The 13,079-nt window shown below is 40.7% G+C and overlaps 1 protein-coding gene across 5 annotated transcripts; it reads right to left on the bottom strand.

The window, feature by feature from the left end:
• Window positions 1–241: 241 nt before the first annotated feature.
• Window positions 242–12,246, bottom strand: LOC118419779 (mitochondria-eating protein-like). Of its 5 annotated transcripts, XM_035826368.1 has the most exons (14): window positions 12,051–12,246; window positions 9,011–9,116; window positions 8,467–8,701; window positions 8,199–8,294; window positions 7,693–7,737; window positions 6,935–7,069; window positions 6,330–6,537; window positions 5,909–6,067; window positions 5,520–5,695; window positions 4,587–4,713; window positions 2,703–2,762; window positions 2,375–2,410; window positions 1,946–2,036; window positions 242–1,587 (listed from the first exon to the last, which is right to left on the bottom strand). In XM_035826368.1, exons 1-14 carry the CDS (start codon window positions 12,135–12,137, stop codon window positions 1,520–1,522), a joined length of 1,629 nt encoding a protein of 542 aa, XP_035682261.1. In that variant the 5' UTR covers window positions 12,138–12,246; the 3' UTR covers window positions 242–1,519. The 5 variants fall into 5 exon arrangements, with proteins under 5 accessions (XP_035682261.1, XP_035682264.1, XP_035682263.1 ...); XM_035826371.1 differs by lacking the exon at window positions 2,703–2,762; XM_035826370.1 differs by lacking the exon at window positions 7,693–7,737 and having other exon boundaries at window positions 12,051–12,245.
• Window positions 12,247–13,079: the final 833 nt, after the last annotated feature.

The following is a 13,079-nucleotide window of genomic DNA, read 5'->3' as shown; positions in this document are numbered from 1 at the left end:
TATTTGTGATATCTGCAAGTCAATAGACAACCAGAGAAAGTTGGTTACTTCCTTGATGCAGTACTCCAAAGGATAGACAGGTGGTGCTTGGCATATGTCGGGCATTGGTAATAATACCAGTACATTAAGTGCAGTCACCAGGTGATGCTACAAAAGGCAAACTTCACAAAACAATGTACAGTATAGTTTTCTAGTTCCCTTTTAGTTGTACATTATTTCAATACAAAAGATGGACAGATTGTTCCAGAAGTTTTAAATCTTTTTATTGTTTCTCAAGAAGTCAAACAATGTGCAAAAACATCCCTACACACTAATTAGTTACAAACCAAACCATTTCATGTCCATTACACCTGACGTGTACTATAAAGAACATTTATCTAGATATGTATATTAGAAGATATTTCTGATTCAAATGGGCAATCAGTGATCTTGTCATGACATATGTCACATTTCCCATTTTGATACCAAATTTATTTCAGATTTATTTGAAATCGAAGTCTTATGTATACATAGAGTTTAATGGTATGATACATATAAAAAGACACTGCTGTATACAAAACATGAGGAAAAGAGTAAAATCCAAAAGCTACAAATGAACACTACAGGTCATCGAAGACCCCTATGAATTTGTTACAATGCCACAGTTAAACACTGTTTTATAAGATATTGTAGTCTCAAGTCAGCTTCTTGTCAAGGAAACCCCATGTACAAACTTTGGAATCAATATTCATAGTCTTCGTCTACAGATACCAAGTATGGTGAGATAATTTGCATAATGCTACAAGAATCAATGTGCATAATCCTGAACACACACATAGCAGCAAACAGCTATCTGCTTGGAGGGAATACATAGTCATGAGCCTCCACCACTGGTCACACTGAGAAGTGATGCATGAGACTATGCTTTAGTAACACTCAACGGTGAATATTAACAAAATATAAATCAAGTACACTTACACCTATCTACCAGAAGTTCACACAAAATAATGCTGTTATCAACTCTACGCATTTTCCGATTCATCACACAAAAAAGAATGTTGTATTTAAGGTACAATTTTCTGTACCACAGTCACTGCTGGATGAGTAAGTGAGTGAGTGACAGTCACTGCTGATTTCACTACTTGGCCTGTTGACTCACTGAGAAGTCGCCATCATATATAAAATGTACAACTGTGTAAAGGTTACATGAAGTCGTATTTAGAATTTTTACATATATTTTCAAAGGTATTGACCTTTTAAACAAACCATTATTTCTTTCTGTGAGTTACTTTGAGCCTCTGTGATCTTTGTATTTTGAGTATTTCACTGTTGCCATATTGTATAACACTGCATGCCCTGTAGGGACTTGACATCGAAAAGATCCAACATTTTTTACACTCAGATACCCGTTGTTATTGGAAAGTAAAGTCCAGTGTTCATGCAGGGAACTGGTTACTGTAGGTGATCTATAGCATAGTGATTCAAGAAGGCCTGTGTAAGGCATCCAATCTCAGAACAGCTGCTCCATTGCCGTTCAGCGTCAGTAGCTAACGTAGGAAGACGCAGCGCTGTAGGGTCGGGGGGAGGAACGACTGCTAGGGCGCGAACCTGCAGGGTGGACAAACAGAGGTTGACATTATTAGAAAGTATACCTTGTACATGACATTTCTTCCTAATGTATGATATTGCAACTACTGTTGGTACAAAATTCTAACAAAGCCAGGCAAAGTTTACATATATTTGACTGCCACCATCAAAGTTAAGTGATTAAAAGATGAAATCTATCAAATGTGCCAGATCTTGGGTTGATTTGGCTCGAATTAGTAACTTTGTACAGGGTATCTCTATTTTCCTTTTGTATTGTACAATACAATATTGTACCTACATTGTATAGCGTTGCTCTATTTTCTGTGTCTGTGGACACCTGTGTAAGAATGAGGGTAACAAGTAGACATGGCCAACTTACTGACTGACATGGCGCTACCTGACCGGGTTGGGCTCGGAGAGCGGCTCCTGCTAGGACTCATGGGGCGGGGGCTGGTGGCGCGACGAGGTGACTGGAATAAACAGCAAGGGCAACATCAGTGGCTATTACACATAAACAGCATGTGTTTTGTGTTAGAATGGTGAGTACATGATTGTATTATACGTTTCTTTTGTGCAAGAAATGAATTGTGTTCATTTCATGTTTCATCACATTGGATGTGCCCTTTAAGTTGTGCAATGTACAAGAATTTTTTTGCATGCTTTCATTGTAATTTTAAAGTGCAATGTTTTATTCTTTATTGTTACTTCACAACACAACAGTGTTTCCAATCCAATCCAATCTTATCAGTTATGTGAAGGTTTTTGTTTTTTTAAGATATTCATATAGTCTTTCCTTTAAGGTACCAACCTGTTCTATTTTCAAAATGTTTGTATTACTCCTCAACTTTGTCATGCATTAAATACAAGAAGATAGTCAGTAATGTACATCAATTATAAAGTAACAATATCCCTGTCCTGGCAATATTTCTGCAACAGTTTGTAAAACAGTTCTGGTAACTGTTGCGGAATCATTGCAAGGAAAGGAGGATGAAAGCAATCAAGCAAAACCATTAATCAATTTCATTGTCAATCACAGAAAAATAATCAACTATTGTAACATTTAAACATTGATTGGTTGCACATGCTTTATTTTGATTGGTCAATTGCATTAGTGTTGAACCAATCATATCACCCACAGGGCTTGGTGACCGGAGCCTCGGGCTCGGGCTGCGACTCCGACTACGGCGCGGGGAAAACTGGGGGAGGAGTCACACAACACGAGAGGAGAGAGAGAGAGAGAAAAGGTTAGACTTCACACAACAAACAAAACATACTAAAGGCTCATATGGGGTCTTACTTTTACATAGTATCAATGATTTTAACTTCTTTTTAACTTTTTTTAATAATACTTCGTCATGGTTCCTGTTAGTGAAATGGTTTTTCCGTTGAGTTAAGCCGCCAAGTATTGAAAGAAGAAAAGTTGAGCATTGCTTGTCAGCACCTTGGTCAACCAAGAATGATCGATAAACCCCTTCAGAGCCTCACAGAACTAATGACACGGGGTTAATTGTTACTGTTATGCAACTTCAATGCAGCAAGCTGTTATTGTTAGCCATTGCCAGCATGTAAGGACAATGTTACACCATTAACAATGTTAATATTATTGACAACATTAAGCAAGCAAATTGCAACATTAAGCACAGTGATGAGCAAAACACAAAAAGCTGTTATCAGTTAACTTCTATCAAACATTACCACAAGCAAAGCTGTTAACTTGGATGCACAAAGAATATTAGGAGGCTACAATGAAATGGAGTCCCAAAGTGTCAGGCATCCAGATTCCAGAGATATTAATGTATTACAAACAAATGTAAGTCAAGCAGAAAGAACGTTTGTTAATTTTTTTTAATGTGTCAATGCCATGAATGTTTATAAAAATGTCATCCTGTTGGCATTAAAGATTATATACTACTGTAACACTAAAAAAGGAAAAAGATGGAAAATGATGTGGCATATTTCCACAATACTGCATTGTGTTTTACGCTGTTCAACAGATAGATGAAGAAAATTTCAGTCAAATCGATTTGTCAGTTTTTGTTGGGTGTTAAACCTTATGTTTAGTAACATGCATTGGCATAATACCGGTAGTAAGACTTATACCGGTAGATTAAAAATACTGGAACTTAAAGAGATCTACACATGCAACAATAGTTATTTCTGAGCTGTGCACACTTCAGACATCTAGGTGTCCAATACATCATTTACAAAGCATCGATAACAATGCATTCGAAGACAACAAGGCCAAAAGTTTTCAGTATCTTTTTCGGGGTAGGCAGCTCGTCGTGGGACGAACACACTGTCACATTCATTGCCAAATTTATAGATCATAATTACACATGCTCACGGCACAAGACGAACATGATTCAACAACAATCTTGAATTTCTGTTGGTGACCTACAACTCATGTAAAAGTGTGAAGAGCCGTTGCATAATACGCCGAATCTACGACTGAATGGGCAAAATTGAACGTACGCAGCCATTTTCCCGCCATTTTTATATCTACGCTAGCAGTGAAGTGTTACGTCATAGCGGTTGTGACGGACAGAAGTTAAATGAAAATTCTTGACAGTATACGTCCGTTTTCTCATGACATTTTGTATGCTCATGCAGGTTTATGTTTTATGCATTTACTGACAGAAAAGGAAGGAACATCAGAGGATGTATAAATGTACATAGCGGCAGTTAATTGTGCCGTGTTTCGTCCTACCGGTATTTTTTACCCCCTCCCAACCACGCGCCCGTTCGCCGTGTAATTCCGCGGCGTGTTACAATTACAATATTACGCTTTTAGCAGGACAAGAGTGGCAGAAAATTTACACAGAAGAAGTGGCAAGGGTAACCTATAACAGCAACATGTAACTGGAGAAAATGATGCGTTGACAATTTGTCAAATCAGTATGGCTAGAGAAATCGTCGTAAACGTACCGGTATTATGATAATAGATGTTACTGTCATTATCTGGGCATTATAACACTGTGTAACAACTTATGTAATGGCCTGGATCTTGGAGACTGTCTTACCAAGGAAGCGCCCCTCTTGGTCACGGCCTCTCCCTTGACCACGACCCTGTCGTACTCCATCATAGCTGGCCACACGTGATACGCCACGAGGGGAGCCGTGAACTCCGAGTCGTAGCTCCTACGGTACCTGTCAACAGCAGTCACATCATAAGACAACTCGACATGGTCTTAAAATGTAACACTTTGCCATACTCTATTGTAGGTTCAGTGCATTACTTTAACACAAAAAGGACTCATGATAAAGTACTAATTCTAATTATATACAATTATAGAACAAAGGGTTTTTGTATTTTGGTACACATGACAGCACTTGTCCTTTATGGCTTCTACCTGTTTTGATTTTTCCTCTCACACTTGTAAACCAATTTGACAAACAAAGGCACTTGTTTTGCTCAGAAGTTGAGGCTAATACTATAGTGTGAAGACTGTATGTCTCAAACACCTGTTATTTGGCCTTACCTAAATGTATAGTGAGACAAACAAGAGGTGTGTAATGACTACACTGTGACACCATTGGAGTATAAGACTTGTGATAAATACAACTTTTCAGGTTAGGATCATTCTATCACAGAGCAAATGACACAATACTGTCATTCTGCAGGAAATAAACAACTAAATAACATCCTATCTGTCCAGATTTATTGCAACGGTGTCAATACAGACAGGCAACTAGTTGTGCAGTACAAAACACAACTGAGATTTGTAAGGATTGGAAAAGTATTGATTACGTTTTTTCCTGAAATATTCTCTTTCAAAGAAGCTTTAATGGTGTCCTCTCACAGGGACTCACTATGAAAATAAACTATGAAGTGCTCATTAGTTCTGAGAAATGCCTGAATTTCCTATTTCTATTGCTATTTCAATGCATTACTGGGCAAAGCCCCCTTCAGGGGCATGCCGCTCAGGTATGTGAATGAAATGTCCTGTACTTACTTGAGCTCGTTGTACAGCTCTGCGTCTGTAGCAGGTGAGATGTCGAGCGGCGGCTCCAGGGCACACATGCCCCACCCACAGCGGCACACCTCACGGATGAATGGGTGCAGCAGGTTGAAGTCAATCTCAGCAGGGAAGGAGATCTTAGGGTTGACGTTCATGGCACGGATGGTGTCCTGGGAAGGAGAATAGGATTTAGGTTAAGATTTGTGGAGATGCGTCTCTGGGCAAGGATGTCAGGATTCTGGTAGAATTCTCCATCATATGTATGCATTTCTTTCATCTACTTCCCTAAGATTTCCTTTAGTTAGAATGATTGTAGTGTCAACCATCTCCACATTTAGCAACCAGTTGTAGAACTAAATACTATTAAGAAATGAGGTGCTCACCTGAACAGCACCGTTGACATCAAACAGGTCGGTGTTCCTGACGATGTAGTCCAGAACAGCCTCCTCCAGAGTCTCCGGCCCGACGTGGGTGATGGCGAGGTTCTTACGCACGCGCAGACGCATCGCGCGGAACGCCATCTTAGCAGCATGGAATGCCTCCTGTGGAAAAAAACAAGAGATGCTTGTTACAGAAATTTGCTCTCTTACTAACCAGTTAGGAAATAAAGTTGTGGATACGTAGACAGAAGAAGGCTGAGTTTCAAAAAATCAGTAAACAGGACTTTGGACTGGGAAATGTTGGATTAGAGAACTTTTTGAAGGACATTAACAGTTTCACCTTATATACGGTAGAAGGAACAAACTAAACTGAACAGTTGAGGGATAGAATGCAGATAAACGACTGTTGAAGTGATGACCTGACCTGCACTCCGACAAAGATGATACGCTGAACCATCTCTTCATCATCCGGGATGTAGCGGCGCAGGGTGGTCAGGGCCTCCACACGGTCGATACTAAACAGGTCATTGTACCGACCAATCAGCCGCGAGCGGCGCACAGAGTCCGTCAGCTTGGCATGGGTGGGGGAGCCAGGCCTCGGTGGTGGCAGGGGTGGGAGGGGCTCTGGAAATCTGGGAGAAAAAAATTTGGTGATACATCATGTTATGAAATGTACAGTTTATAACTATACTGGTGGATGACTACTATCGTAGCATTCTGAAGACAATGACAGACAATAGGCAATATCAGCTGACTTCAAAATTTACCATCTTACAGGAAAATTTTGCTCAACACAATGTACAGAGTTTTCCTCTTCTTCTCCTCTGCCACATACATGTACATTTGTACTTCAAAATTGTACAATCAAACCTGTCTCTGGGGACTTGAAGAAAACAGTCACCGTAGGGGGACAGGATTCTAATGCTCAAAGGCACCCCCAAAAAGTTGCCACATTAGCTAGGTGGACCTGTCACTAGTACAGGTTTGTCTGTCGTTCTTTGTAATTAACATAAAGAAAAAATGCCCTACCCATTCTCCAGTGCAGCTCTCTCTCCTCGAAGAATGGCAATCTCATCCCGCAGAACGCGAACCTGGCGCTCGTAATCACCAACCAGGTCAACCCTTGTGCGCAGGGAAGAAGCCTCGTCTCTTGTAAGCCTCAACCTGATGAAGAAGGGAAAAGAACGCCAAATTTTAGCTTCCATCTGTATGTTCTCTCATACCTGTTATTCTTACAGTGGTCATGATTGTCACTCGTTGAATAAATCATTTTAGGTGTCGGTAAATGTAATCTTGGTCTCCAAAAAAATTTTTTTTCCCAAGTCATTGAAAGGAGGAAAACGTAACTCACAAAACATACTAGTAGCACACGCTGATGAAGGCACACTTGTGGCACTGCCTTATCTGAAGTCATGTGTACAGATACGTATCTGAACACTGCTCCAAAGAGTCACTTTTGCATAAGATCTAAATGAACCAACAATTTATGAACTGTCTAAAATAGCTTGAGAACTTGTCAACTGCACTGAAACTGAGAACTTTTCAACTTTTTGTATCATCATTTGCTTTGATCCCATGTGCCCGACATATTAGCAAACCAACCGCATAGTGTATGAAGACCAAAAATGCTAGTTGAAAAAAAAATCAAAACTGTTAGTTAAAAGTGAGATTTTATGTCAGTTTAAGTGATGAGAAGCCAAGCAAGCCACCACCAGTGCAATGGAAGCAACCTTCCCACCCAAAGAAGGGGTATTAGTGGGGAAAATGTCCATGGGAGGGAAACTCACTGCCGCCTACGATCTCTGATCCGATTCTCTAAGGATCGTACCTGGCTGTACATGTACAAGATGAATGATAAGATTCACACAAGAAAGAAAATGAAATGATGGTGGTCTAGGCTATTTTCTGTATGGATTTTCATGCAAATAATAAGTTCTACATTTATTCAAAGCACACAAGATATGACAGAAAAGCTGGATGTAGCTCCTTCACTGCAGGCTGCCATTGATGGTAATGTTATGTCTATGAGGAGGATCACCCTATAATAATAATGATCTCCACAGTGGTTGTTATAGGTGAAATGATTTACACATTTGTGGGACATCTTCAGTTTATTGATTGTTAAGACCTAATTGCAGTGTTTAAACAAAAAATTGCTGTGCTCAGCTCAAATTACTTCCCACATAAAAGTCAAATACTAGTAAAGTGTGCAGAGATGGTGGCATTTATTGTCACTTCAAATGCCTGATAGAAAATATGTATACAAAGCATTTATGATAGTATGCAAACTTACTCTTCCTTCAGACGGATAATCTCATCCTCAGTGGCCATCATGGTACCTGTGGACTTCCGCCGTGTGTCGTCCAGCTCATCACGAGTTTCGTCCAACCTGGAAGAAATGTTGAGGATTAATTTGGATAAAAACTAGTAAAATCTTGCATGTAGCAATAAGCTTTGTTTCTTGGATCAGGGCTAACAAAAGTTTGGTGTTTGGCCAGCTTACTTCAATGTGTAGGGGCCATAGTGTCCCACTGCATTGATTATAACTGCACCAGACTTACTCGGCCTTCAGGGCTGCTGCATCCTCCTTGGTGTCGTTCAGGTCCTTCTCCATGTTGTCCAGCTGCTGCTCGTAGTGTGACTGGATCTCCGTGATCTGGCGGTCCTTGTCCGCTGCCTCTGCCAGGACGGCGAGGCTCGTGTCGGCGGAGACACTGGCTGCAGACGCAGCAAAGCCTGAGCTCAGCCATGGCAGGAGCCTGTTCTTCAGCGTGTTGACTCCTCCATAGAGACCACCTGATTATTGAGAGTTTGGTAAAATTAACATTTGGAAGGATGCCATATCTAACCAGCATTTTAGTAAGGGGTCCTCTTGGGCCATAGTACTTACAGCCACAGTAATAAAGTACATTGTAATATTACTTGTTACAAAAAATTTGAATCAAATGGAAATGAAATTAAAAAGCAACAATGATTTTACTTTTGCTATTGTAATTGCTATGGATTTTGGCACCAAAATATGAATGCCAATGTCAATGACTTGACTGTGGAATAAATACATGAATAGGACTGTCTCAGTTATTGTTTGCTTTGTAACAAAGTTACCTTCTGAAGCCACCAGGTTGAGGAGAGTGAAGAGCTGCCCCTGCACCCTGGCATTCAGCTCCACCAGCTCACACGCACGTGCCACGTTCTGGTCATTGGTGTTGATCTGTCAAAAAATTCTACAATTTAGAATATTGTTTTTGCTGCATTATGTATAACCTAACTGTAAAGTTAATGATTAAACACCTACATAGCTTTCATTGGTAAGGTACCAACGGCTATTTGTTTGTTCCAGGATGACAAGACAAGCAGTGTCTCATTTTTTGTTGACTACTTGGATTGACATTTAAGTTATTGTAGATCTGTGAAATGGGTGATCAAAATGGTACAATGGCAGAAATAACGCTAGTACCTGTGCCACCCAAAGGTACACACCAGTACATAGTTCCAGTAATGTATATCATCTATCACCTGTGACATAATTAGCTAGGTATAATAGCACTGCTGGCAAGCTTGTGATCAATCAATTTTGTTACAATCGGCGGCATGATTTCACCTTCCTTACATCCACCGAGTCATGGTAAATCCAACCACCTCCCAAATCTGTTGAATTTGAGCGCACCAATTATGAGTTATGCAAAATCAAAACTAGCTGGTTGTGATTATTGGAAAAAAGTCATGCTTTCCCATATCAAACAACTTCAGTAATTGTTCATAACTTTAATTAAGTGGTGTTTGCATCCCTGTGTGTGTATCCCATAGTTGCTATGTGCAATAAGTGGGGAAATAATTGTCAAATGTGAATGTTGCTAGAAGAAAATAAGTGTAAAACTTTGTGGAATAGACATTATATTTGTTCATTGATATATTGATTCCTCAAACTTTTGTCAAGTTGTAGGATGGAATTTCTTGATTAAGCGATAACACCTCTAAGTAGTCAGTCTTCTCCACAGGAATGCAGAGCTTAAGAAAAGGGCCTGGAAAGTTTTTCTTAGTTCCCACACATTGTCATTGACGCAAGCACCTTGCGTCGGTTGCATTGTTCAGTGTTTACCTATTTGCTCTACAATCCCACTTCCTGCCTCCTTACGTGATGATTTAAGTGTTCAGAACCACTACAGCAGTTCTTATTATTGTACCTAATGTTTACACAGCTTTAATGACTAACCCTGAAACTTAGATAACCACTATGAAATGACCAAATGATTGGAACTTAACTGGACATCACATTTTCAGTGATTTCAGGAATAAAAAAAGTGAACATGAAAAAATAGTACCATTCTTTTATACTTCGAACTGATTTCTAATATTATCTCTGAAAATGTTCCTGAGGGAATTTTTCTCCCCACTTTAATGTTTACAGATATAAACTATGGCCTTCATTTCAGTTTACTAAAGAAATGTGCTATAAAGATGTATTCATTTGTTATCCTGTTGTAAAATCAACAAAAGTCCCATGCTCCAATGTGAAATGAGCAAAACTACCAGAAGACTCTCTACCTGCATGCTTGTGGAGAAAGTGAAGGTATTTTGAATCCTTAGGGGTGACCTGGGACAGATCTGTATGCAGTGACCTATGCAGAGAAATCCTGTGGCTTCAGATCCATAATAAAGCATTGTTCTCCCACAATGGGTGTTTTGAAGCCTGTACACCTGTCTTTGTTCTGACTTCTTTTGAAGATCTTCTTTCACAGATTTGAAATTATGAAGTCCTCAATTTCCCACACCTGTTTATTTCATTCAAACTACGGATACTTTATCTACAATGGACGACCTAAAGGAAACATACAAGTTTTGTATCATTCTAATGAATTGAGACAGACAAAAGCTCAACTTCATGAAATATTCAAAATCTGTTTTGCCTTAAGCTCCCTGTGTAATGGCTCTTGAGAGCTTGTGTATCGTAGCTTTTTAAAAAGGCCAGTAGAAACTAATCAAATATGCGGGTAATACAAGCTCGGTGCGGTGTGCTAATATTTGTTTTACAAACGGCGATACTGCGACAACAATCGGGTTATCAGTCAAGCGCAAATAAGGCCCCGTGTCCATGGCAACCTATGATGCCATGCGTCCACCTGCCATCTTGAAATACTAGAGAAAATGTTGATGTATGTCTGAGTTCATTGTTGGCCACTATTTAAGGAATGCTTGAAGTCGGAGTGTGAATGTTGCAAGCAGACCGTGAGCTCGGCTTTTGGACCGACGCCAACTTACACAAATCAGGGCTGACTCACGTTTTATGCCGTCGCAGGAAGAAAAACGCGCCCCTAATCTTACAACAGCTTGCGATAGCTCAGTGCGCTGAAAATCGATATACTACTGGTGCATTCAGCAGCTATTTCATACAGGATTTCCCAGCCTTGGTGATCGTTCCATGTCACTGACGATCACCTAGCTACGCCAGCCCCAGATTAAATATCCCCCAGGGAACACTAGAAGCCATTCAACTCCTTGATTGCTGGTTTTGTTTCACTCCTAGATTGCAGAGGTGCTTTGAAGACAACTCTGAAGAACCCTGAACACCAGACAACAAAAAAGAAAGGGGATTTCATGGTTTCCAAAGGTTACGTTACATTTTGGTTCCCTGCGCACGTAACACAACCCTGCTGCACCCAGGGTCACGACGCCAACTCTTGTGAAAACTTCCAGGCCAGCGAAGAAACTCCTAAGACTAAACAATCCTCTCAAAAGCGTCTGTGCGCGCACAGAATATTCAACAACAGACAAGTAACATTCAAAACATTTCTTCTAGCGAAGAAAAGTAACAAATCCGCAGCGCAATTGTATCGAGCGAGGTATCATGTTTCAGAAATGTTGCAGGATGTAGCATGGCATGGGAAATTAAGATTTTCCACCTGAGCTAATGATAACCATTCGACCGCAACTCAACAGTAATAGCTGTAATCACAGCTGTCTACACGCTAATGTTGCCCGTAATAATCTGTTGGTACAACCGGGAATTGTAGCCGAGCAGTGCGACAGGTGGTTGTAAATGATAGTCGTAAAAGGTGGAACACTTGATAAGGCATGACACGAACGACCCCGCTAAGCATACACCCGCACAACTTCAGAAGTTCCCTTTAAAAAACTTTCAACTCACATGATAGTCGTCCAGCCACTTTTCTAGCTTGTCCTGTAGGGAGGTGAAGTTTCCGTTGTTGACCATACGGCGGAGAGATTCAGCCATGGTGCAGGAGTTGTGTTGAAGAGTCCTGGAGGAGGCAGAGTAGCTGGTGGTGCGGGCGAGGGGGGATCCAAGTGACGCCGCACCGGGCAGGAAGTGTTTGTTTCGAGGGACGCCAACGCATGCGCACTGCAGCGGTTAAAGGGACCCGGGAAACAAAACAACACCTGAGGTCACCTGGCCGGCTCAGGTAAATAATTACCTGCCGTGCCCAGGTAGATGATTACACACCCATTGTGCTGTAGTACTAGAGTCCGGACACAATGTTGTCGTGAGAGTTAAGTGTTAATCCTATGGTATTTCATATCCTTGCCGCTCCGTAGCGCCACTTAAGGATATTTTGACAAGTTAACAGGTTTCTCCATTGGAGTAGGTAACGTTACTCTGTGTCAACTTTTCGGACTGCCCGGCGGATAGAAATAGCTTATGGCATCAGTTATATGACTTCGGCTAAACAGTCCTATATATTCGAGAAATAAATAACCGCCCGCTTTTACAGCGATCGTGCCAGTGACCCATCGACCGTATTTTTTTGCGGAATGACCGAAGACCTGACGTTACTGGTCACTCGTTTGTGTGGTGGTCATTCCAGGCACACACGCAAACAATAGCGAAGAGTAAATTGAGCCACCATGCCATAATAGAAAATAAAATGTTACAGGCTACTGCAAGTACACAATAGCATTCAACGCTTAGCATTCACTTACTTGTTGTAAGGCTGTCCGACATTTTCCCTCCTCAGGGTTTTGGTTCTTTGTGTCTCTGGTAAAATGATATATTGCATATAACAACACATTTTGAGGTGGTAAATAGAACAGAAAATTTTGAGTTTTGGGCGTGTGTTTTGGAAGTGTTTTGGGCGTTTTAGTACGTCTTCCTGGAGCTCTGGTATGTGCTTCTTTTTCTGTTCTCCTCCTCTAGCTCTCGTAGCAAATTTATTAATAT

This window comes from Branchiostoma floridae, chromosome 7 (assembly GCF_000003815.2).
Source record: "Branchiostoma floridae strain S238N-H82 chromosome 7, Bfl_VNyyK, whole genome shotgun sequence".
NCBI classification, from domain to species: Eukaryota; Metazoa; Chordata; class Leptocardii; order Amphioxiformes; family Branchiostomatidae; genus Branchiostoma; species Branchiostoma floridae.
The sequence above is the reverse complement of the archived record's forward strand: the minus strand, read 5'-3'. Positions and strand labels throughout refer to the sequence as shown.

What these genes read in the sequence shown, in the direction of transcription:
- LOC118419779 (XM_035826368.1), bottom strand. Translation starts at nt 12,137, where the DNA reads ATGGCTGAATCTCTCCGCCGTATGGTCAACAACGGAAACTTCACCTCC. An exon ending in ATGTCAACGGTGCTGTTCAG is followed by an intron (nt 5,696 to 5,908) that starts GTGAGCACCTCA and finishes TCTCCTTCCCAG; the next exon opens with GACACCATCCGTGCCATGAA. An exon ending in CCAAGAGGGGCGCTTCCTTG is followed by an intron (nt 2,763 to 4,586) that starts GTAAGACAGTCT and finishes CTCCTCCCCCAG; the next exon opens with TTTTCCCCGCGCCGTAGTCG.